The sequence below is a fragment of the Phyllobates terribilis genome, unplaced genomic scaffold (genome assembly GCF_046119375.1).
Source record: "Phyllobates terribilis strain yellow unplaced genomic scaffold, ASM4611937v1 Scaffold_5__5_contigs__length_657084704, whole genome shotgun sequence".
NCBI lineage: Eukaryota > Metazoa > Chordata > Amphibia > Anura > Dendrobatidae > Phyllobates > Phyllobates terribilis.
The window spans coordinates 232,080,397-232,106,835 of NW_027362765.1; the positions used below are offsets into that span (position 1 = coordinate 232,080,397).

At 40.3% G+C, this 26,439-nt stretch overlaps 1 protein-coding gene across 2 annotated transcripts in view; it reads left to right on the plus strand.

Moving 5' to 3' along the window:
- PCIF1 (phosphorylated CTD interacting factor 1) overlaps positions 1-26,003 on the plus strand; it is a 93,314-nt gene extending 67,311 nt beyond the window's left edge. For both annotated transcript variants that reach the window (XM_073683904.1, XM_073683905.1), the window contains exons 8-16: positions 2,231-2,314; positions 3,967-4,066; positions 5,779-5,941; positions 17,002-17,177; positions 17,260-17,346; positions 22,085-22,269; positions 22,595-22,688; positions 22,766-22,941; positions 23,299-26,003. In XM_073683904.1, coding sequence (XP_073540005.1) covers positions 2,231-2,314; positions 3,967-4,066; positions 5,779-5,941; positions 17,002-17,177; positions 17,260-17,346; positions 22,085-22,269; positions 22,595-22,688; positions 22,766-22,941; positions 23,299-23,512 — 1,279 coding nt within the window. In that variant the 3' untranslated portion in view covers positions 23,513-26,003. The remainder of the gene's footprint in view (positions 1-2,230; positions 2,315-3,966; positions 4,067-5,778; positions 5,942-17,001; positions 17,178-17,259; positions 17,347-22,084; positions 22,270-22,594; positions 22,689-22,765; positions 22,942-23,298) is intronic.
- The last annotated feature ends 436 nt before the right edge of the window (positions 26,004-26,439 follow it).

The following is a 26,439-nucleotide window of genomic DNA, read 5'->3' on the forward strand; positions in this document are numbered from 1 at the left end:
GAGCAATGGTTTGCTTTGTCGCTCTCCTCGGTATGGCAGGGTGTTCTGAGTAATTTAAAGATCATGGGAGACAGGTATAAATGTATGGCTGACAGAAAACGCTTACCAGGTCCGGACCTGAATGTGAATGACTTTTGTGTGGTTGTCTACCAGGAATATAAGGTTGAAAGTTCCTTCTTGGAAGCTGGGGCCTAGGTTTATTGGTCCCTATAAAATAACCGCCGTCATTAACCCAGCAGCGTTTCGTCTTGAACTTCCTCAGGCCCTTAAAGGTCCACAAAGTGTTTTACTGGTCCTTACTCAAAAAGTATCTAGAACCTCTTGAGCCCTCACCTCTTCCACCGCCCCCAGTAATAGTTGATGGTAATCTGGAGTTCCAGATTTCGAGCATTGTAGATTCTCGTCTCCAACATCGTTCTCTACAGTATTTGATGCACTGGAAGGTTTATGGTCCAGAGGAGAGGATGTGGGTTTCAGCATCAGATGTGAACGCTCCCAGGTTGGTTCGTTCATTCCACACCTCTTATCCTAAGAAACCTGGTCCTGAGTGTTCGGAGGCCATTCATAGAGGAGGGGGTGCTGTCACGTGTGTCAGAAGTGACAGACAGTCACCCTGCAGTTGGTTGTAAGAGATCTCTACCTTTGACATTTAAGACACCTTCTTAGAGGCAGTCTCTCTAGGACCCAGCAGCTACCTTCCTCTGGCTAATTAACACCCTGGCCTGGGTATATAAATACCTGCTGTCTGCCAGAGGGAGGTGCCGGCGATACTCACATTACCCTTTGTGAAGACTCAGAGCATGTGCATTACTTCATCCTCTCTGGAGCTATGAGGACGGGTGTTCATCTCTCTGAAGTTGACTAAAAGCTAAGCTGTCTTCTCCTGTTTGTTCCCCCTTGTTGTCTTTAATGGTCAGTGGGGATTGACTAGTGCTCATCCCACTCTCTTCCCTAGCCAGGGCCAAACGCCAGGGAAAGACAGAGCGAAGTTTGCGGGCGGCGATGGGTGAAGAGCCAATATAGGAACTTTAGTGGAGACAGGGTGACGTTAGATCAGCCTAGGAGGTCTCCACTCCCCCCCCTTTCCCTGGAGTCTGGGCTCCCTTTCCCTCTTCCTTTTGTGTTGCACTAAGTTTTTCCCACACTTTGCATAATACCCATATTGTGTTTATGATTCCTCCTAAATAGTGAAGATTGTGTCCTTGTGCATACGCATTTATCTTTCTGATAATTTTTTTAGGCCTCTGTGCCATCATATGGAATACTCCTAGTATGAATACCACCTCTCGGTTCATTAAATTTAATCACACTGATGGTAAGAAGCACAGAGAAGCAATTTTTCCTTTTCCCTTTTTTTCCTTTTGTTCCTTTCTTTCTTGTTCCATTATCCCTTTCCATTGATATTGTCATTGACACAGTATAATTGATTGATCAGTACCACTGCTGCGCATTATGGTTATTTGATTTTTGTTTTTTCTGTCTCCATGTAACATAACTTGTATATGTCTTTACACTAAAAATTCTGTTTGTACCTATACTTACCCGTTATCCACGTATGCTTAAAGAAAACATTTTTTTGTAACTTTTTGTTATTATTTATATATTTTCAGTTTTGATGAAGGCCACGTTATTGGCCGAAATGTTAATTGTCTATACAGTGGATTAATCTGTATTAATACATGTGCATGTTTCACTTACCTGGAGTGCTGGATTTGTATTTATATATTATTGTGGAGTGGAATCCTATCTGTGCACCCACATTACAACGAGTTCCGCTCAGCTAATTTTTTCATTGGAGTTATACCGTCTGAACCACAGGCAGCATAATTTACACTCTTCCTGCATTATCTGTGTTGTACTCTGAAATTCTGAAGACTTTCACAGAAAACATCCTTTGTAAAGCAGGCGGCTTCTATATGCCCCACTCTGGTTTCTCCCTATGTGTATAGGGAGAGATCTGACCGTGTAAGGGAGTGGGGCTGGGAGAAGTTGCTGGAGACCTGCCTCTGCAGCAGTGTTTCAGAGTAAAATAAAAACTGCTGCTGTAACGTTTGGGCAGCATGATTCTCCTGCCAGGTTCCCTTTTATTGTTAATACCCACTTTTTATTGGTCTTTGTAGTGACTTTTGTAATATATGCAGTAGACTTGTTTTTGCATTTTACTTTTTGTTTTTCTCTTGTTGAGGATTTGCTTTTAAATCTCATAAATTCACGCCCCTAATTTTTCTAGGTTATCACGCATCAAACATCGAGAGGAAGCAAAACGATTGTTATTTAAATACGCAGAAGCTGCCAAGCGTCTTATCGAATCCAGGTGAGACCTGTAAGACAAAGTTCAGTGGCAGTAGAGCTAAGGTTTGTTTAAACCCTTAACGACCTCCGATACGCATTAAAACGGCGGCCTTTAAGGGGCCTTATTCTCTCATTGCTGTTTTAAAAAACAGCGATCAGGAATAAGGCTGTAGCGCCCCCCAGAGTTGGAAAATCTCCAGGGTCTCAGCTACAGGGGGTATATGGAGAACATGATCAGGGCCGGATTTTCCAGTCCCCGATCACTTGATCGCCGTTATTCAATGAATAACGGCAATCACGAAAACAAAAAAAGTGCCCTCTGTTGCATTAATTTCTCTCTCTTCTTACAACATATACATGGCAGAGGAGAGCGAAATTATGTACCTCCACCATCCCCCGTTCCCTCCTGCTCCGTCACCCGGCCCTCCGCTTCATCTTCCGGAGAAAAAAATGACGGGCACATGCGCAGTGCGCCCGCCGAGATCTGCCGGCCGGTGCCCAGCAACAATAGGGAATTTTTCCTATTGGTTGCTTTTGATCACTGTAATAGACCTTATCACAGTGGTCAAAAGCAACAAAATAGTACATCAAATTCCCTTGGTCACCACCTTAGTTAGATAAAAATGATAAAATATATATTTTTTAATTTTTCCCATTCTTTGCCGTTGGGGTTGTGGTTAGGGTTGGAGTTAGGATTGGGAGTTTTTCAAAAGTTAAAAAAATGATGGCGATATGACAAGTGTTGAGCCCAAGTTTGCATCGGGTGCTCGAGTCCCCGCCCCACATGTTTTGCGGCTGTTAGACAGCGAAAACAAACACATGGGGATTGCCTGCCATACACAGGAAATCCCCGCATGTGTTTTTTGGGTGACTTAACAACCGCAAAACATGCGGGGCGGGGACTGGAGTATGTCACTCGAGCACCCGCGATACACTGGGCATACCCGAGCACCTGATGCAAACTCAAGTAGCCAGCACTTTCACTCAACACTAATGACGATGTATTTAATATGATGACCTAATGTTATCAAATTCTGTGTTGTACCTGTGGGATCAAAAATCTCACTATATACCCCTGGATAAAATCCTTGAGGGGTGTAGTTTTCCAAAATAAGGTCCACTGTTTAGGCACATCAGGGGCTCTCCAAACGCGACATGGTGTTCCTGAAAAAATGGTTTTGTTAATCAGGAACAAATGAGAAACAAAGTAATTGAAATCTATCAGTCTGGAAAAGGTTATAAGCCCATATGTAAAGCTTTGGGACGCCAGCGAACCACAGTGAGAGCCATTATCCACAAATGGTGAAAACATGGAACGGTGGTGAACCTTCCCGGGAGTGGCCGGCCGACCAAAATTACCCCAAGAGCGCAGCGACGACTCATTCAGGATTTCCTTAGTATTGCACAGGTGATGGAATTATTATCTACGAATCAGAAACTGCCACCGGTTCTCTCACCTGTGCAATCCTGAGGAAATCCTGAAATTGTGATCTGTTACAGGCTGTGAGGAATGTAGTTTGGGAAGCACTGATTGAAATTTAAGAAGTATTACATTCAGGTTTTAGGGGTTTTTTTTTTACTACATCTTACTTACTGTATTTAAAAAAAAATACTTCAGTCTGCATCATGTATTGATTACAGTCATGTTGCTCAGTATGTTTGTTTCCCCTGTAGGAGAGCCTCTCCAGATATTAGAAAGGTAGTAAAATGGAACGTAGAGGACACGTTCAGCTGGCTGAGAAGAGACCATCTGGCGACCAAGGAGGATTACATGGTCAGTGGTGACTATAACAAATTTTATGAAATGTGAAGAGAATGGTTAATACCATTGAGCTCTGTGGCCAAAAATGTTTTTACTTGACACAAATTTTGTTTTTCACGAAGTTTGCTGCTTCAGCTTTTATAGTGGCAAATTGCATTATCTGGATTGTTATGAAGAGTGATCAGGTGAATTGAAAAATTATTCCTTGGCATGAAAATTAACTTACAAAAAACAATATTTCCACTGATTTTCAGTCCTGTCACAAATTGACCTGATACAACATTTCAGTGATCTTGTTTGCTCAGGAGAAGGTGTTATCGAGAACAAGGCAGCTGACCTCACTCTGTCATTCTGATTGAGTTATAAGAGGAGGTTGGTTGCTTTAAAAGGGGATTAGAGCTTGAAACATTGTTTTCTTCTTTTATGATTACCACCAATGAAACGTGCAGTCATCATTGCTTTGAATCAAAATTGCTTTACAGACAAGGACATTGCCGCTTGTAAGATTGCCCCTAAATCAACCATTTATCGAATCATCAAGAACTTCAAAGCAAAAGGTTCAAATTGCTGTGACGAAGGCTTCAGGACGTACAAGAAAGTCAAGCAAGTGACAGGACTGTCTCCTAAAGAGGATTAAGCTATGAGGTTTGTTCAACATTGGTGCAAACAAGCCACTTCTTTACAAGAAAAACATCAAGGACAGACTGACATTCTGCAGGAAGTACAGAGATCGGACCGCAGAGGACTGGGGTAAAGTTATTTTCTGCGAGTAAGCCCTTTTCAGACTGTTTAGGACATCAGGAAAAATGATTATCCGAAGAGGGAAAGATGAGCGCTAACATGAGTCCTTTGTCATGCTAACAGTAAGGCACCCTGAGACCACTCATGTGTGGGGTTGCTTTTCATCCAAGGCAGTGGGCTCACTTACAATTTTGTTTAAGAACACTGCTAAGAATAAAAAAATGTGATCTAAACATCCTCCAAGAGCAAATTCTCCTAACGATCCAGGAGCAATTTGGTGATGAACAATGCTTTTCTGGCATGATGCAGCACTATTTCATACAGCAAAAAAGTGATAACTAAGTGGCTCAGTGAACAAAACAATGAAATTTTGGGTAGATGGCCAAAAAACACCCTAGATCTCAATCCCTTTAAGAACCTGTGATCAATTCTAAAAAAGCCAGAAATTGTGATAAACTCCAAGCATTGGTTAGGCAAGAATAGGTTTGGCCCAGAAGCTGATATCCAGTATGCCAGGGCGAAGGGCAAAAGTCTTGAAAAAGAAAGGCTAGCACTGTAAATATTGAGGCTTTGCAAAAACCTGATGTATTTGTCAATAATCTGTAAAAATTTATGAAATGCTGATAATTGTACTTCAGCAACCATAGAAACATCTGGCTAAAATATCTAAAAACGCTGAAGCAGTAAACTTTGTGAAAACCAAAATTTGTGTCAGTCTCAATTTTTGGACACGACTGTAGATAGATGCAAGAGCAAATTCCAGTTAATTTTCACATTCTTGCCCAACTATCGTCACTAGTTCAACTCCAGAATTCATCTCTATTTCCAAAGGTACTGCACTCTTAGATGGATTTTTTTTTATTTGCAGCCAATTTTCGTGCAATGTAATATTTTTTGCCATTACTTTTGTTTTTTTAACATTCTCATTTAATATTGTGTTTCCTCCGTACTGGTAGAAGTGTAAATGTTCTCTCTTGCTCTAGGATCGTTTGGAGCACTTGCGTAAACAGTGTGGTCCTCACATGGCAGCAGTGGCACGTGATTCAGTAGAAGGCATTTGTAGCAAGATTTACCACTTCTCCCTTGATTACGTAAAAAGAATCCGTGAAAAGCATTTGGCACTGCTTCGTGATGCTAATATTCCAGGTGACTAGCTGAACACATTACAATTAGAACTGCATTTGTGTGACTAGTGGAGATTCTACTGCCCAGCCCCCCCATCGATTCATAGAATAACGGTATGATAGCCCCTTCAGTTTTGTCTAAGCAAGATCTGATCCCACCCAGACACTGTTCAAATAAATGTAGCTGATTTGTACTTACTACAAAGCACTAGGTTGAAAGTGTTAAGTGTTAAAACAAAATAATTCACTGGGTTTTTTCTTTGTTTTCCATCATTTACTTCGGTAGGAAAATGCCTTTAAAAGGAACCTGTCGCCATAAAAATGCAGTCAAATCTGCAAGCGTCATGTTACAGAGCAGAGAAAGCTGTTGTTGATAAACAAACAGTATAGTTTTTTGAGTAAAGATTCAGTCTAACTTGTGGGTGGTCTTATCAGTGATTGGCAGCTATCTCTGTATGAACATTTATGCTTATATAATAGGACTGCCCACTGGATCAAAAATCCCAGAAAGAGAAGGGGTTTAAATGATTAAAATACAGGTTATACTAAATCTTTAATCATTTAAACCTCTGATCTTACTGGAATTTTCGATGCTGTGGGCAGTCCAATCAATGAATGACAACTATCTCTGTATGAACACTTATACTTCTCAGCCACTGATAGGCCTTCCCACTGGATCAAAAATCCCAGAAAAAGCAGGGGTTTGAATGATTAAAACACAGGTTATACTGAATCTTTCCTCACAAAACTATATATCAATCTACTCAGCGTTCCCTGCTGTATAAGATGCTGCCTGCAGATTGGACTGGGTATTAGTAGTAACTGATTTCCTGTAAGAGTCTTATTTCATTTTAAACATTTGTATCTCAATGGAGATCGTACACTAAATAGACCCTTTGGAGAACATTGAAAGTGTTTTTCAATGTTTAATCCCTTCCCGACATGCGTCATATATATTCTGCTCTGCGGTAGCTGTGATCCCACAAATAGAATATATACGGCACAGTGATCGCGCGGGCTCACGCTGAGCGCCACCGTGATCACATGCGGGGTCAGCTCTATGTGAGAGCTGACACATCGCAGCAACGCCCACGATCGGTGTAGCACCAATCGTGTGCGTTTAACCCCTGTGATGCCACTGTCATTAGCTCCCTGTCTGCTTCCATCAGCACAACACGATGCGATCGCGTTGTGTTGATGGTCTCCATGGTGGCCCCCAGTCCCAAGATGGCCTTCAGACAGTTGGCCTGTCAGCGCCTGCTCAGAGAGCAGGAGCTGAGATGCCTCCTTCCTACCTATCAAACGCTGATCTGATGCAATAAAGCGATGCAAAAATAATTATTTTTTCTATAAAATATTTTTTGTGTAAAAGCGACAAAACATAAAAAACTGCTATCAATGTGGTACCGCTGTAATTGTACTGACCCGAAGAATAAAGCTCCCTTATCAATTTTACTACACACGGAACTGCACAAAAACGCCCCCAAAAAACAATTCCTGAATTGCTGGTTTTTGATCATTCTGTGTCACGCAGGGTGTGGGAAAGAAAAAAAGGGAAAAGGAAAAATTGCTTCTCTGTGCTTCTTACCATCAGTGTGATTAAATTGAATGAACCGAGAGGTGGTATTCATACTAGAAGTATTCCATATGATGGCACAGAGACCTAAAAAAAATTATCAGAAAGATAAATGTGTATGTAGAAGGACACAATCTTCACTATTTAGGAGGAATCATAAACACAATATGGGTGTTACGCAAAGTGTGGGAAAAACTTAGTGCAACTCAAAAGGAAGAGGGAGCCCAGACACTAGGGAAAGGGGGGAGTGGAGACCTCCTAGTCTGGTCTATTGTCACCCTGTCTGAACTGCCGTCACTATATTGGCTCTTCACCAATCGCCGCACGCGTGCCTCGCCCTGACTTTCCCTGGCGTATGGCTAAGGCTAGGGAAGGGAGGAGATGAGCACTAGTCTATCTCCACTAAACTCTATAGAAAACAAGGGTACACAAACAGGGGGGGATTGCTTGGCTTTAGACGACTCTGGCCAAATGCGCACACGACCTCAAGCTCCAGAGAGTACGACGTACTGCTCTTGCTAAAGCCTCATAAGTAGTAATGAATATCACCGGCACCTCCCTCTCAGACACACCATGTATTTATACACTCAGCCAGGGAGCTAATTAGCCAGAGGGAGGTAGCCGCTGGGTCCTAGAGACAGCCAGCATCTAAGAAGATGTCTGTAATGCCAAACGTAGAGATCTCCTGCAAACAACTGCAGGGCGACTGTAACCTCTGAACACCCATGACATTCTGTCTCCCAAAAATCGGAATAGAAAGCGATCAAAAAATGTCATGTGCCAGAAAATGGTACAAATAAAAACATCAACTCGTCCCGCAAAAAACAAGCCATCTCTGTCAGTCGTAATATGGAAAAATTATAGCTCTGGAAAAAAAAAAGAAAAAAAAAAAAGCTTCTTTTAGTGTGTGAAAAACCCGATATAAATCTGGTATCGCTGTAATCACACCGACCCGAAGAATAAAGTCGTCCAATCACTCATACTGCATGAGGAACGGCGTAAAAATAAATAAAACCAAGTCTTCACCTGCTGCTGATTTGTTCATTATGCCTCCCAACGATCGCAGTAAGGCTCGGCGCACATTTATCCTGCGCTCTACTCTGAGCTCTTACACCGGGGTTTCCGGTTTTCCCGCCTCATCTACGGGTGCATGTCTCCAGAAGCACGAGCTGGGCATAACGTACTACACTACAATGGCAGTTTGCAATTTTCACTCAGCAACATATACTGCTGTTTGTTTATGGAAAACGCCTGTAGAGTCAAAATCGTCATTACACCTGTAGATAAGTTCCCAAAGGGGTATAAATTCTAAAATGGGGTAATTTGAGGGGGGATTCTGCACTTCTAGCACTTAGGGGCATTGTATATGGAGTCTGCAAACTATTCTAGGAAAATCTGCGCTCCAGGAGGCAAATAGCGCTTTGTCCCTCCCGCGTCTTACTATATGGCTAAGCAGTACTGTACCCTTGTGAAAGTAAAAAGAATTGGGTCTAAAGGAAAATTTGTGTGAAAAAAAGGTAAATGGTTATTTTTTCCTTTCACATTCCATTAATTCTCGTGAAGCACCTGAAGGGTTAATAAAGTTCTTGAATGTGGTTTTGAGCACCTTGAGGGGTGCAGTTTTTAGAGTGGTGTCACTTTTGGGTATTTTCTATCATATAGACCCCTCAAAATCACTTCAAATGTGATGTGGTCCCTAAAAAAAATGGTTTTGTAAATTTTGTTGTAAAAATGAGAAATCGCTGGTCAACTTTTAACCCTTATAACTTCCTAACAAAAAAAATGTTGGTTCAAAAATTGTGCTGATGTAAAGTAGACATGTGGGAAATGTCACGAAAAAACAATCTCAGAAGCTGGGGGATCCTTTGAAGCTTTCCAGAGTTATTACCTAATAAAGTGACACTGGTCAGAGTTTAAAAAAATTGGCCCGGTCAGGAAAGTGAAAATGGGTTTCGGGATGAAGAGGTTAATTTATGGTATATGGCACAGAATTAAAGGGGTTGTCTCATCATCATACATAGGTAAAATTTCAAACTGCTTGTGAAAACAAGCAATTTGCAATTTACTTATTATTAAAAGTCTTCTTGGGTCTCAAGAAATTAGGTATTTTAAATTTGTTTGCTACTTTTTGACTATTTTACCAGCTAACACTGCAGTCTGTCGCCAGCTTCTTGGACAAGGAGCATATGCTTGCAAGCACTTTGTGATAGATATTGCAAGCACTGCACTAAAGCTAACTGGATCTGACCAATTTCAGTGGTCGTGCAGGAGCGGGGAGCCAGCTCTCAGACACAGTCAGATTTTATGCCATCTCTCCCTTCCTGATTGATGTATACACAGCACTGAACAAGCACTGTGTATCCACTATTGGAAGTACTGACCCGTGCTTCCTCCTCTGGACCCAGCGCTCATGTGTTCACCAAGTACAAGATGGGAGCAGGTGAGGCTGGATCTTAGCCAATCCGATCAGCTCTCCAGGTAAAGCAGGAGGCTGGATTTTCTCTGTATCGGAGGCTAATATACGAGCCCCAATTACATGGGAAATCGGCAATATAAAAATCTATTTAAATGTTGAAATGATCCCCAGAGGTCTGTTGTGAAATAAATGGGAAAAAAAGAAAGAAAACAAAATAATTAAAATAAATCTGCCTCCTGTCTGAAAAGCTGTTTCTAGCCTTGCCTCCATAGAAAAAAAATCAAATATATATAAAAATAATTTCTGCGGAAAGCTGAATACAATTTAAAATATATTTTAGCGGTCCTTTGTGGTCATAAAGAAAAAAAATGTGGAAAAAAAAAGAAACATATTTCCTTCTTTTTCCTCCACATTTATTTCAATATCCGCGTAAAAAGGTATATGAAAATCACAAAAATGATGCCCCTTGTATCACGAAAACTGATTCAATGGCCATTGGTGATATTAGTTCAATATGATTCTCCCTTTACAGTTTCTGTATTCATGTTGTGCTAATGCATTGTGCAGCTAGGATAGTAAAAGTCACCCACTAACTTTGGTGAAAAAGAAATTGGGATGTCTATGTCACCCCAACCTTACAACTGGAGTACATGATGAAAAATTCAGTTTTTGGACTATTGTCACGGAAACTCAAGATGTTTCGCTAATGTCATGGGCATGTGGTGGGGGATCTGTGTGCTCCGAGCATTTTCTCTTTATGCCAATCACTGATAATCATCCTAGGGACAAAAGCCATTAGATCACTTTTATATATGATCTACGTATATAAGATTGCTTCCAACATTCCCAGGGGAATAAAATCTAGATGTACAATATTCTTAATCAGTCTGCATTCAGTTACTGACAGGCAAGCTAGATGTGACCTCTTCTTTTAAGGTCAAGTACAAACACAAAAATCATTTTTATCATGTTTACAGGGTATTTACACAAGTACAAAATTGCAGTAAAACATGTTTTCCTCTTCCTTCTTTAACTTTTGGTTTTAATACCCATATGGTTATATTGCAATCACCACCACATGTTTATAGAGCAACAGACAAATTGATGTCAGCAAGATCAGACACGTGAATCAAAGTAGGAAAGCACAAAGAGGTCACGCTGAACATGTAGTGACAAATTGCAGATAAGATGCTATCAAATACCATAATCCTGTTACATAACACTGGCTGCATCTGCCACATGTACTCAGGATAAGACAGAGTTGCTCAGCAGACTGAGGAACTACAATTTTAGCTTTTTAATAATCAGTGGAGTGTAAATGCTCCCACTGGTGACTTACGCACCTGTTCCCACCCCATAAATCTCCATTAGGCTGCATTAGGTGCTGTCAGTAAAGTGCTCTGCCAATACGCCTCTGAATCTGACATCCATATATTCCATTTAGGTTTACCCTGCTCTACACTAGAGGAATCTTTGGCCTACATACAGCAGTCGGCTTGGCAGATTAAGCATACAATGTAAAAAGTGATCATTATAGTATAAAGCTAACCTTGATCTGAAAAATACATTCTTGTATAATGGTGATTAAGTGTAAATGCTGACTTTTACCCAAATACTGTTGTTACTGGGATTATTCCATGCCTTTGTGAATCTACAGAAGAGAGGACAAAGTATCCATTTTCAGCCAATGTTTTATTAGGCTGACTTATAAATATACACATACAGTGCTAAGCATAAATGGCTGCACCTTCTTTGAAAAGTAAGATTTTATCAATATCTCACTGAATACAAGAACAGTTTTCAAAATTTTGACAAGACAGAGTTTCATAGAACATTTTTTAACCCATAACATGAAAGTAAGGTTAATAATTTAATCTTCATTACAAAATATTCAGTTTTACTCAAATTAGTTGATGCAAAAATGAATACACCCCGCATCGAAAGCTACTATATCTAGTATTTTGTATGATCTCTGTGATTTTTAACCCCTTAAGGACCCTGGGATTTCCCATTTTTGCATTTTCCCTTTTTGCTCCCCTTGTTCCCAGAGCTATAGCGTTTTTATTTTTTGGTCAATGTGGCCATGTGAGGGCTTATTTTTTGCTGGACGAGTTGTACTTTTGAATGACATTACTGGTTTTACCATATCGTGTACTGGAAAACGGGAAAAAAATTCCAAGTGTGGTGAAATTGCAAAAAAAGTGCAATACCACAGTTGTTTTTCCTATATTTTTTTTTACCACGTTCACTGAATACTAAAACTGACCTGCCATTCTTATTCTCCAGGTCATTACAAGTTCGTAGACACCAAACATGTAGAGGTTCTTTTTTATTTAAGCGGTGAAAAAAAAATCCAAAGTTTGCTAAAAAAAAATAGCGCCATTTTCCGAGACCTGTAGCGTCTCCATTTTTCGGGATCTGGGGCTGGGTGAGGGCTTATTTTTTGCGCGCCGAGTTGACATTTTTATTGATATAGTTTTGGGGTAGAGCCGATGTTTTGATCACCCGTTATTGCATTTTATTGCAATGTTGCGGCGACCAAAAAACTTAATTCTGACGTTTAGAATTTTTTTCTCGTTACGTAGTTTACCGCTCGGATTAATTCTTTTTTTATATTGATAGATCGGGCGATTCTTAACGCAGCGATACCAAATATGTGTACGTGTGGTTTTTTTTTTAGTATTTTATTTTGAATGAGGCAAAAGGGGGCTGATTTAACCTTTTCTATTTTTTTAATATTTTTGAAAACTTTTTTTTTTACACTTTTTGCTTGCTTCTATAGTCTCCATAGGAGACTAGAAGAAGCAACTGTCCGATCGCCTCTGCTACATAGAGGTGATGAGCAGATCACCTCTATGTAGCAGAAATGCTCCTGTGCTATGAGCGCCGACCACTAGGTGGCGCTCATAGCAATCATTACATGACAACCACTGGGGTCTGCTGCAGACCCAGGGTTGTCATGCCCACCCATCAGTGACCCGTGATCATGTGACGGGGTCACCGATGGGCAGGGTAAGTGACGCGCTTCCGGCGCGGTGCTGTTAAATGCTGCTGTCAGAAATTGACAGCGGCATTTAATTGGTTAACAGCCAAGGGTGGATCGGGATTCCACCCGCGGCTGTTGCGGGCACATGTCAGCTGTAATAATCAGCTGACGTGCTCGGGTTCAGTGCGGGCTCATTGCCGGAGCCCTCACTGAACCGGGGGTGATGGCCTGGCTTTAAAGGGGTTAAGGATAGCAATAAAGTCTTCTAGGCATGGAATGAACAACTTGGTGACATATTGCAATATCTTTTGTTTTTCCATTCTTCAAGAACAATCTCTTTTAGAGCCTGGATGCTGGATGGAGAGTGATGCTCAATTTGTCTCTTCACAATTCCCCATAGGTGTTCAATTGGGTTCAGATCAGGGACATACTTGGCCACTGAATCACTTTCACCTGTTCTTCTTCAGAAATGCACCAGTGACCTTAGATGTGTGCTCTGGATCATTGTCATGTTGGATAAGTGCATGTCTACAAAGGGCACGGACTGATGGTAGCCTCTTCTCTTTCAATATAGAACAGGACATCTGTGAATTCATGATACCATCAATGAAATATAGCTCTCTGACACCAGGAGCACTCATGCAGCCCCACATAAAGCCTGCCTATAATTTCCCAGGACCCATGCTGAAAAACATAAAGACTACTGGGACGCTCTACTCTGGAGTGATGAGACCAAGATAAATGTTTTTGGAACTGATGGCTTCAAAGCTGTATGGTGTCACAAGGGTGAAGAGTACAAAGAAAAATGCATGGTGCCTACATTGAAACATGGCGGTAGCAGTGTTTTTCTGTGGGGCTGCATGAGTGCTGTTATATTATTAACTTTACTTTCATGTTATGAGTTAAAACAATGTTCTATGAAGCTCAGTCTTATCAAGATTTTGGAATTGTTCTTGTGTTCAGTGAGATACTGATTAAAATCTTCCTTTTCAATGGGGGTACACCCATTTATGCTGAGTACTGTGTATAGCCGTGTATGTATTATTAGATGCATAGATTTCTGATACAGCCAGTGATGAGTATTCATATTATATGGTGTCACAAACATACACCATAGTAAAAGAAAAGTGTAATTCTAAAGTGTCAATAAAATTATATATTTAGTAGTAATTGATGGAGAACTTCCTGTAGAGCAGTGGATTTGTTACTGCTCATTATATTATATTCAGTAAAGTAACCTTCTGGTACAAGGACAAAAATGTACCATGTAATAGCATATAATATTGCTGGCAGGGTTGTGGCGTGGGTAGGCCAACTCTCCCACTCTGACTCCTCAGTTTCCCTGACTCCCACTCCTGACCCTGACTCCCTCATACATGGCTCATGTTTAAGTGGTACATTTACAGTAGTAAAATGGTAACATCAGGCTGTTTATCACCGTTATGATACAATAATCAAGCTTAATCCTGTTTTCCTGTTGACTCTAGCAGTTCTGAGATGAGTGCAGGCTTTCATTCCCAGTGCCTTTTTCCTCTGATCTGTAGATGAGGATCTTCACTACTGAGCATGTACATAAAGTGCAGCACAGGTTCATCTCAACTAAAAGCCGAGATCCTTAGATCAGGAACAGAACAGACATTTCATGACTTTCTCAAATTCTTATGAAAAAATATGCAGCACATACTGCATTGAACTACTGTTCCCAATTAATTATATATAATTAAGTCGGACTATTTTATACCGACTCCACCAAAATGGACACCGGATTGCCTGGGCCCTCTTTTTGCTTTGTTCTGCCTCTGATCCAGTGTTTTAGGGTCTTTTTTTCCCACAAGCATGGGTGCCGCACTTCTCAAAGTAGCGAACTTGGAATGGCCAGCACTCATATGGTTGATCCCTGCATCGGAGAGTTGCTTTAAGAGTTATAAGCTTGTGAGGGATTGTAATGATAATCGCAGTGTGCAATCAACACAACCAAGAATAATTAACATTGCTTAGTGCTCATTGTCTTTAACCTTTTGCAGATAGAAGTCTATTAGTACTTTCACATCTATTTTTCTATTGTTTCAAAGGGCCCTAATGACATTTTTTGTTTTGTTTTTGGTTTGTTTTATATAGGAGAAATTGTTTTTTTGTTGTTGCTTTTTTGATCTACATATAAATTACCCTGTCATTTATTGAATTATGTTTGTGAATTATGGCTCAAATATAGAACATTTTTAATATTGCTTTTCTTTTGTATTATTTTTATTTATTTATTTTTTACTGTGCACACATTTTAAACTACATAATCTGATTTCTTCAAGTGATTTCGCTCGCGTGGCTACTTAATTTGTAATTATTTTGTTTTTTGCTATGTAATAAAATGCATTCAATATGACTATAATTGTCTTTGTTTGGGTTTTTCGGAGGGTGAAGGAGCTGGCTATTTTATTTTTTATTTGTCCCAAATATATACGTGCCCTAAATAATATCATGGTGCATTTTTTCCACTGTAACTGGAGCAGCTATAGAAGGGGAAAACAGCCCACTACAGTGACACAAGTCGCTGTTAGACTTTGAGCTAGGTCTGCAGTGCAGATGCCTCTATACCTACTGTACATTGCGCTATCACTGGCAGAAGAGACGACAGGAGTGGAAATAAACGTCAGAGTTCACCTGACCTGCTCTTGCTAGATTGTAGGAGCTTAAATTCTGATTTGTAAATTAACAATGGAGTGGGATTAAAACCAAATGCCGTAAGTTTCCAGTGCTTTGTCATTATGAGGTTCAATGAAAAGTGAAGCACATTGGCAGATAGTCTTTGAAACATTTATTAGTTTTCTATTTAGAGCTTTTATGTAGACCAGTGATAACAAACTACAAACAATGTATAATCTGATCGTGCAGTCATAATCCTTTCAATCTGGTCCAATCTTCGACTATTTCTACTGCATGAATGTGATCAATTTAGATGCATTGAAGCAACAATATAAATGTAGTTGTGGAGGAGTATAAGCCTTTAATTATATGGCTGCGTAAAATGAAGCTGAAAACTCGAGCTCCTACCTCTCTAGTGATAAATTGTGACATGACTCCATGTATCATTTTGGACCTAGAAATGAAATTCTGATCTAGATGGACACTGAATTTAAAAGCTTTAAGCATCATCATTAATACCCATCTAATTGGAGAACTTCCAGCACCCGCTTGAATTTCATGTGTAAATAGAAGTTGTAGTTGTTTGGATTGACAAAAGAGTTTATCAAGTTTAACCTATAGCCTAACATATTGATCCAGAGAAATCTGCATGTGGCAGCGTTATCTCCCATATTATTGGAAAAATTCCTTCCCAACTCCACATCCAGCAATAGGACTAGTTTCCTGAATCAACGTCCCATCACAGAATCTAGTACCCATAACCTGTAATGTTAAATTTTACAAAAAAATACATCCAGGCCTTTCTTGTACTTGTCTAGTGAATTAACCATTACAACATCATGTGGCAGAGAGTTCCATAATCTCACTGCTCTTACAGTAAAGAGGCATCGCTGTGATGATGATTAAGCCCTTTTTCCTCTAGACGTAGAAGACGTCACCATTGCAGGCCTATGTGTAAAAAGATCATTAGAAAGTTCTTTGTACTGTTCGTTCATATATTTGTACATTGTAATAAGAGCGCCCTTAAGCCTTCATTTTACAAAACTGAATAACCCTAAATTTGATAACCTGTCTTGTTACTGTAGTTCACTCATTCCCTTAATCTTCGTTGCCTCCTCTACACCGCTCTATAACACCTATGGTTGCAAAACTATCCACCTTACCCAGAAATTATATTGAACATTGATATACTGTAAATTGGTGACCAGATGAATCATCTTTTTGTTTTCATTACCAATAATTGCGATGTTATGTAGTTGGATTTTGTTACTCAGATACTTCACAGCTGTAGCAAGTCCTATTCTATGCTTTGTAACCAGTTGTTAGTGTGCGGATGTATAACAAAAGCAGTTTCACCATCAACCTGACACTAAATATTTGTTTATAATGTTTATGGACTTTGCTATAGTCATTTTAACTCTTTGAGAATTCAAGTCACACTGGAATAATAAAAATGTTTTACAGAGCCAGCTGCAGTTGCTCCTTCTCCAGATAAAAGAGTGTTCTGCCACCCAGTACGGCTGACAACGCCAGCATTGCCCATCCAGGCAGGAGTAGATGCTCAACAAGATGGCAGCTTGGTTTGTGTGCGTTACAAAGGGGAGTCTGTACGGATCAACCAGAGCTACTTCAGCAAATTGGTGAGCCGACTCTCTCAATCCTAGACTTTGTTTAGCATTTCTTTATGATCATTGTCCAATCTAAAATTTACTGTTTTTGTAGTTTCAACTTTATCGTCTCAGTTGCACAGATGATCCAGGATCGGAAAAGTTCTTGCCTCGTGTGTGGTGTCTTTTGCGAAGGTATCAGGTATGTAGATCATTAAGGGTATGTGCACACGATGCAGAAATGCTCAGGATTTTTTCCTGAGCATTTCTGCATCTCCCTGGCAGGAAAAAATGCATGCGGATTGTACATGCGGTTTCCTGCCAGGGACATGCGGAAATGAAGCGTTCTTCACTTTCATTTCCGCATGCGGGTTGACAAGCGCTTCCCAAGCGATTTTAGCATCACTTGGAAAGTGCTTGTCAACTTCACACTATATAAATCCATGCAACCGGCATGGATTTATATAGTGTGTGAATGTCAAAAAAAATAAATATATACTTTACCCTCTGATGGCCCCCGGTGTCCTGCTTCGCTCGGTCCCGGCTACCGGCAGTGAAGACTTTAGGACCTGCCGACGTCAGCGTCACGTGACCCGTCACATGACTCTGACGTCAGCGAAGGTCCTTCTTCATTCAACCCCGAAGTGCCGGGAACCAAGCAGGAGCACTGAGCGGGCCGTCAGAAGGTGAGTATATATATATTTTTTATTTTATTCTTATTTTTTTAATGGTACCTGGGTCTGGATGAGAGTCCTCTCCTCCACACCCGGGTACCATCCGCACATTAGACCGCATGAAAAGCGCATCAACATATACAGTGATGTGGATTCTATGCGGTCTAATGCAAGTCAATGGCGGCAAAAAAGCAGAGTTTCCGCAAAATTAATTGACATGCTGCGGATTTTTGAGCGCAGCGTTTACGCTGTGGAAAAATCCGCATCATCGGCACAGCACATGCGGATTTCAATTGGGGAACATTGCTGCCCTTCTACCATGCGTTTTTAATGCGTTTCCGCAACTGCAAAAACGCCGCGGAAACGCATTAAAAACGCATCGTGTGAACTAATACTGATGGGTTGTCTTCTGGTGCATGAAATTAAATTACAAATCCAGGTTCACATTTGTGCAAAATATTTTAGGTTTTGTGTTCCAGCTTAGGAGCAGGAAACCGAAAATGATGGTGTGCCACACGAGAGAAACCAAGAATGTATAACATTGACCATAATAGGTTACATCATGTTGTACTTTTTTTGGACACCAGTTTCAGGAACTTTTATACATTCGTTCATTCATTTTTTATTGCAATTTTGCCAAACACCGGTTTACATAACGGTTTCTTTTTTTTTTATGTTATCATTACAGTGGTACTATAAGGATTTTTGAGGTGTGTTTTTTTTTTTTTTTTTTTTATATAACTTTAGTAAACGTTGGCCCCAATTCATCAAATCGATTATGCAAAACTTTTGGCGTAAATCACTTTGAAAGTCATAACATTTTTGCGCAACACAGAGTTGCTCAAACATTTTTCTGTTTTAGGTGTTTTCACACTTATTTTGTCCAGCTTTGCCAAAATGGGTGAAGCTGGAGCAGAACGGGGGCAAGATGCCACGGTTTCATCTAATTTTTAAAGAGCTGTGGCATACCTTACCCCAGAAATCTTACTCCAGTCACAGACTGGGTAAGATTTTTGACGAGCACACGCCTCTTGGCCGATGCTCCTGATTCATTAAGAGACATGCTCCAGTCTTGATGAGTTGGGGCCTTAAAGGGGTTTTCCCATGAACAAAGTTAGTTTTAATCAACATTTTAAGAAATAGATCTTTGAATAATTATAAGTTCCACAATTGGATATGTTTAAAAAAAATTACCCTGTGCTGAGATAATCTTATTCAATGGGGAAAATAAGTATTTGATACGCTGCCGATTTTGCCACCTACAAATAATGGAGAAGTCTAATTTTTATCTTATGTACACTTCAACAGGGAGAGACAGAATCTTAAAAAAAAATTTCAGAAAATCACATTGTATGATTTTTACATAATTAATTTGCATTTTATTGCGTGAAATAAGTAATTGATACAATAGAAAAACAAAGTAATATTTGGTACAGAAACTTTTGTTTGCAATTACAGAGGTCAGACGTTTCCTGTAGTGCTTGACCAAGCTTGCACACATGGATTTTGGCCCACTCCTCCATACAGATCTTCTCCAGATCTTTCAGGTTTCGGGGCTGTCGCTGGGCAACATTGAGTCTCCGCTCCCTCCAGAGATTTTCTCTTGGGTTCAGGTTTGGAGACTGGCTAGGCCACTCCAGGACCTTGAGATGCTTCTTACGGAGCCAGTCTTTAGTTGCCCTGACTGTGTGTTTTGGGTCACTGTCTTGCTGGAAGACCCAGCCACGACCCATCTTCAATGCTCTTACTGAGGGAAGGAGGTTGTTGGCCAAAATCTCGCAATACATGACCCCATCCATTCTCCCTTCAATACGGTGCAGTCGTCCTGTCCCCTTTGCAGAAAAGCACCCCCAAAGCATGATGTTCCCCCACCATAATAATAATAATTTTTATTTATACAGCGCCAACATATTCCTCAGTACTTTACAATTAAGCGGGGACACATACAGACAATAAATTCAATACAAGGTAAGACAGTTTAAACAATTACATTAGGAGTGAGGGTCCTGCTCGCAAGCTTACAATCTACAAGGGCATAGGGGGACACAGTAGGTGAAAAGTGCTTGTTATTTCAGGTCTAGCAATTATAATAAATAGGGATTTTCATATAAAGCTGCATTATCCGGTCATCTGCCAGTGTGTTTAAGTGCAAGTATCAAGTGAAGTTATCTTATGCATGGAGGGTGTGAAGACAGATGAATAGGAGGGAGCAGATTGTGCATAATATTTAGAGGAAGGGAACGGGTGAAAGTTAGTTTACGGCATTGAGGTAGTGGTCTTGTTTAAAGAGATGGGTTTTTAAAGCGCGCTTGAAGACGTGGGGGCTAGGTATCAGTCAGATCATCTGGGGTAGTACATTCCAGAGAACTGGCACACACGAGAGAAGTCTTGGAGACTTAGGTGCAAGGTTTGGATTATGGGGGATGTTAGTCTTAGGTCATTTGTAGAACAGAGGGCACGTGTAGGGGGATAGACAGAGATGAAAGAGGTGGTGCAGAGATTATATAAGGCGGTGCAGAACTATGGAGAGCTTTGTGGGTGAGAGCAATGAGTTTATATTGAACCCTGTAGCGAATGGGTAACCAGTGTAATGACTGGCACAAGATGGAGGCATCGGTGAAGCGGCTGGACACCATACTTCACGGTTGGGACGGTGTTCTTGGGGTTGTACTCATCCTTCTTTCGGCGAGTGGAGTTGATATCAGAAAGTTCTATTTTGGTCTCATCTGACCACATGACCTTCTCCTATGGCTCCTCTGGATCATCCAAAAGGTCATTAGCGAGCTTCAAACGGGCCTAGACATGTTCTGGCGTGAGCAGGGAGACCTTGCATGCCCTGCAGGATTTTAATCCATGACAGCGTAGTGTGTTACTAATGGTAATGTTTGAGACTGTGGTCCCAGCTCTCTTCAGGTCATTGACCAGGTCCTCCCGTGTAGTTCTGGGTTGATTCCTGACATTTCTCAGAATTATCCTTACCCCACGAGGCAATATCTTGCATGGAGCCCCAGACCGAGGAAGATTGACCGTCGTCTTGAGTTTCTTTGATTTTCTAATAGTTGTACCAACAGTTGTTGCCTTCTCACCAAGCTGCTTGCCTATTCTCCTGTAGCCCATCCCAGCCTTGTGCAGGTCTACAGTTTTGTCCCTGGTGTCCTTAGATAGCTTTTTGGTCTTGTTCATGGTGGAGAGGTTGGAGTGCGATTGATTGAGTGTGTGGACAGGTGTCTTTTGTACAGATGTTCAAACAGATGCTATTAATACAGGTAATTAGTACAGAGTAGGAGGGCTTCTTAAAGAAAAACTAACAGGTCTGTGAGAGTCAGAATTCTTGCTGGTTGGTAGGTGGTCAAATACTTATTTCATGCAATAAAATGCAAATTAATTATGTAAAAATCATACAATGTGATTTTCTGGTTTTCCTTTTTTAGATTCTGTCTCTCACAGGTGAAGTGTACCTACAATAAAAATTACAGATCTCTCCATTCTTTGTTTGATAAATAATAGTACAAGCATTTTGCAGGGAGGTTCATAAGTATCATTGTACAGTTTGCCCCTAATGGCAGTAAGTTACTTACAGGTTTGGGAGTAACATCACTAATTTTAAAAAGTAAAGATTGAAGACTTGTAAACACTCAGGTGCTTCTCCGCCTTGGTTTACTCTCATGTAATGGACCCTCAAAGTTCTAGACTGGAGGGAAAGTGCATTTATAATACTCCAGACAAGAAGTGAACATTTTTATCTTCCTAAGTCACCAATACAGGACTCGGCCACTTTTTTTACGAAGTATTAGCTCTGAAAATTCTGTGGCTTTTTGCCATTGCATTGAAATGTTTGTTATCTGTGGCAATATCCACGTTTACAAGATTATTCAGGTTAACCATTAGAAAGGCTCCTAAATTTTATTTATCTGAATTAGGTAACCCTACCAATCCCCTGATGTCCTCTTGTTAGTGTAACCATTTGGTATTAGTACTATTACTCTAGTACTATTAGAAATGGATCAGAGCATCACTACCAATCACATTTCACCCTCATATATCAGAAAGCGGTGATTGCTGTTGTCACCGGTTCCACTCCTTCATTCTCACTGATATAGGAAGTCATCACATTGAGAAGAAAACATCCAATAACATTCAATCACAAAGTAAGGGGTGTCTGTGGGGGGCAGGCATTTAGTGTAATCCGCTTTCAGTGTTTTGAGGTTGTTTTTTTTTGAAGTTCAATGAAAGAAAAATGGTGCAAATCTGTCTTTTATCATACAGGTGATGTTTGGAACGGCACAATATGAAGGCTCAGGACTGCAGGGGGCGCTCCCAGTACACGTGTTTCAAACTTTGCACAAGATTTTTGGTGTTACTTCTGAATGCTTTGCTTCTCCCTTGAACTGTTATTTCAAGCAATACTGCTCAGCATTCCCTGACACAGATGGATATTTTGGCTCCAGGGGGTGAGTCTTCAGATCTACGGATGTATCATTTTTAGCTACTTTATCAATTATGCATTATACTCAGTATGACAAACGTATTTGCTGAGACAAATCCCACCTTGTGTCTAGTGGGTGTGAATTCAGTACTGGCATCCTCACTGATCATTAAGAATATGGGTCACAACAAGGCATAATGCTATGTGACTGACAAGCCAATTTGCATATTGTGGAGGTGCAGGGTCCTCATAGACTTTCACCAGTATGAGTATCTATCATAGTGGATGCTGTAAATAAATAATATCCTGCCTCTGAGTTTTATAATTTTCTTGTTTTTTTTCTCCCCTAGGCCATGTCTCAGTTTCTTTCCAGTAAGTGGTTCATTCGAGGCCAACCCTCCATTCAGTGAGGAACTGATGGATGCCATGGTCACACATTTTGAGGTACAAGAAAATCTGTATCTCTGCCTTTTATTCGGTGACATGGTTGTTCTTTGGGTGATCAGCCCCTGTCTTTTCAGAACCTTCTGGAGAGTTCAGATCAGCCCCTGTCCTTCATTGTGTTTATCCCAGAGTGGAGGGACCCACCAACACCTGCCCTGACGCGTATGGAAGAAAGTCGCTTCAAACGCCACCAGTTGGTTCTCCCAGCCTATCAGCATGAATATCGAAGTGGCTCTCAGCATATGTGCAAGAGGTATGTAGTGGTGACATAGCTCTGAAATAACGTGTTGAGGGTGGCCACTTCATAGCTGTAAACCTGTTGGATGAGACATTAAAGGGTTGCACCACTATGTTTATATTGATGAGGCCGAATGTAAACAGTGTACGTTGTCAGAACAGCACAGCTTTGTACACTGTGTAGTGCCCGCACCTGGTACTGCAGCCGAGTTCTTTGTATAATACATGTCAAGATTTGCCATTAGCCAGTCCTAAACGAGTGAAAATACCCTTTTGTTCTTCTGCTTTGCCACAATATCCTACAGAATATTTTTCTCTCCTGTATGCTACTATTTCTACTTACATTTCTTTTCTCTTTTTATTCTGGTCACAGAGAAGATCTGTATTACAAGGCTGTACACAATACTGCCATACTGTTTCTACAAAATGAAGCCGGCTTCCAGAAGTGGTCACCTACCCCAGAGCATGTTCAGGAGTTGTGTGCAGCATATAAACACTCCGGAAGGTTTTCCAATTCCTCGTCTGTGTGCCCTGAGAAAGAGCCCACAAGGGAGGAGGGCACCAGCAAGGACAGTACGAATAATTAGAAAACTGACATTCCTATTTTTGTGGGCAATACATGCCCAAGTCAGTAGGGCAGAACGTAAATCTCCATTCACTAGGACATAAGTATGATCTCTTTTAGTCTTTGTACTGTAAAGCTCCGTCAGAGAATCCATCAATTACCCATGGGCATGGTGCTGGACTGCTACACCTTTGTAGGATGCAGTGGCATTATACCAAGCTGATTGCTATTGGGCTGAGGATGATAGCGGGCTTCTGTTTTCTCGATCTGTAGAAGATATGGTCATTTATCCTCTGCTGTGTGGGAGGCCACATTGTTCTGTGTGGAGGTGTTAGGGAGGAAATAGCTCTGATGTGTGAAGTTGTGTGTGTGGTGCACTGCTCATAAGTATGAAGTTGTGGATATAAATACTTTGCCTCCCATCTAAGGGGCTGTATGTAGCTTTCCCATGTATATAGCTTTATGTCTCAGCACTCAGCAGTATCTTTGGTGTTGTTAGGGATTTGCATGTTTTATTCTCTCCTCGCATTTTGTGTGTATGTGCAGTTTTTTTTTTTTTTTTTCAATATTGTGATTGGTGCACGTTGAGTATGTGCTAATTATACTTGTAATTAATTTAATGTCTAACCATTTTATTACTTTTATCAAACAGTAAAAGGTCTATTTTTGATTTTCGTCTCCGAGTATTAACTAAAAAACAAAATATGCACCTAAATAAATGTCACTTATCCAGACTACATGCACATAGAGGAGCTTCACTGAAGCCTATTACCTCCCAAAACACTGGTCACAGAACAATGCAGTGAACATTTACTCTTCTAATCATCTTCAGTGATCAGTATTACCGTACATTAAGCTTAAATGTCAGCACATGGGCTGGCTGTGGCATTCCTTTGCATTTGTTACAACCGCCTGTTGTGCCCTTTGATTTGTCTGCTTTATGTCTGTGGAGCGCTCATGTTTTCCACTCTGTACATTGTGTTGGTTCTAGAGCAAACAAATTTCTGGTGATGAAAAGTAATGACTGTTTTCTTAATAGATTTGGTGACAAAAAGAGACCCTGCCCTGTGAACTTATACAAAAAATCATTGATGGCTGTTAACCCCTTCACGCCACAGCCTGTTTTCACCTTCCTGGCCAGGCCAAATTTTTCAATTCTTACCAGTGTCACTTCATGTGGTAATAACTCTGGAACGCTTCAATGTATCCCTATGATTCTGAGATTCTTTCTTCGTAAACACATTGTACTTCATATAGTAGTAAGTTTAGGTCGATATGATTAGTGGTTTTTTTAATGAAAATATCAAAAAATTTGCAATTTTTGAACCTTGAAATTTTATGCCCTCAGAAAAAAATAGTCATACTGCACAAAAAATTTTAGTAAATAGCAATGTTCCCGCATGATCGCCATGATGTAACTGTATGTCAAATTGCGGGAATCCCTTCCCGATCATGACGTACAGTTACGTCATATAGGGGTTAATAGTGGTTTTAATGTTATTTGCAGTGTTTGCTCCATAAAAATGTAATTTTCATCATGTTTTGCTTTTATCTTTTCCCTTTTCATGTTGCTTCTTATCTTTGCATCTGAGGGTGACCTCCATGCAGAATCAGTCTCCTTCCTCCATGGCAGTTGAAAATATAGGTCCCTCCTTACTTCTCCTACCATGCTACTGCATATAGCACGTCTATCTACATTAGATAACACAGGATCCACCATTCACAAATAGGTGATGTCACAGCTCACCTCCCTCCTCTGTGCATAATGAGCTATTGTCCAGATCAGAGGATGAGCAGAAAAAGATCTATTCAAGTGAATAAGGTCATAGCTTTTCTTTTGCTTCTATTGAGTAAAGCATTAGGCCTAGTAATCAATGTAAAAAGTGTAGTTTTTTTTCCCCTTCGCTAATGATCTAGAAAATGAAAAAATAAATACTGTTCAAATAATAACCTGATTTAAATGGGTAATTTTCTGATGATACATTTTTTCAAAGCCCTTAATGTATATATCTGTCATGGAGCCAACTGTATTACATAGCTGCCTTTACCAGTATCGATGAGCTACTGTTAAACCCTCAAATACTGCTATCAATCACTGACAGCGACACTTATCACCGCGATCCAGTCCAGGCACTCATTCAGGTGCCTATCCGCTCCCCTGCGGCGCAATTGCGTGATGCTGATGGGTTGCCATGGCAGCCGGGACCTGCTAAAGGCCCCTATCGCTGCCATGTTCCTTCTATAGGCTGGGCCTTATAGGAGACTCTGATTTCTACAACATACTGCAACATAGTACAAACGATCAAATGATCGCAGGTTCAAATCTACTATGAGGACTGAAAAAAAAGTTTTAAGACAATATTAAATAATAATAAAAAATAATTCACCCCCTTCTTCATTCCTTTTTTCCAGTTAAAAAAAAAATTGAAAAATATATACACATTTAAGATTGGCAAGTTTGTATAAGTCAAGGAAACAAAAAGCAAACCTCCAAAATTGCTGTTTTTTTTTTTGTCACCACAAGTCTCACAAAAAATCCAATAAGAGGTGATGAAAACTTATATACCCCAAGATGGTATCAATGAGAAATGTCCACTTGCCGTGCAAAAAGCAAGCTCTAAAAGTTACAGGTCTTGGGAAAATAGTAACACCAACCAAATTATTTTTTTCACAAAGTTCAGACATTTTTTAAGATACTAAAACAATATAAAAAACTATAGGTGTTTGATATCACTGTCATTGTAATCACCCGAAGAGTCATGTTGTTTTACTATATTACAATCTGTATTAAAAATAAAAACTTAAACTCTTGCAATTTTCATATTGGCCACTGGGGCTATTTTTTTACTGTAACTTCCAGGTTCAAGAAATAACACATGTAGATTAGCCACAATGAACAGAGTCTGACTATCTTTTGTATCGAAGAATTTAATAAGTGGATGTAAAAGT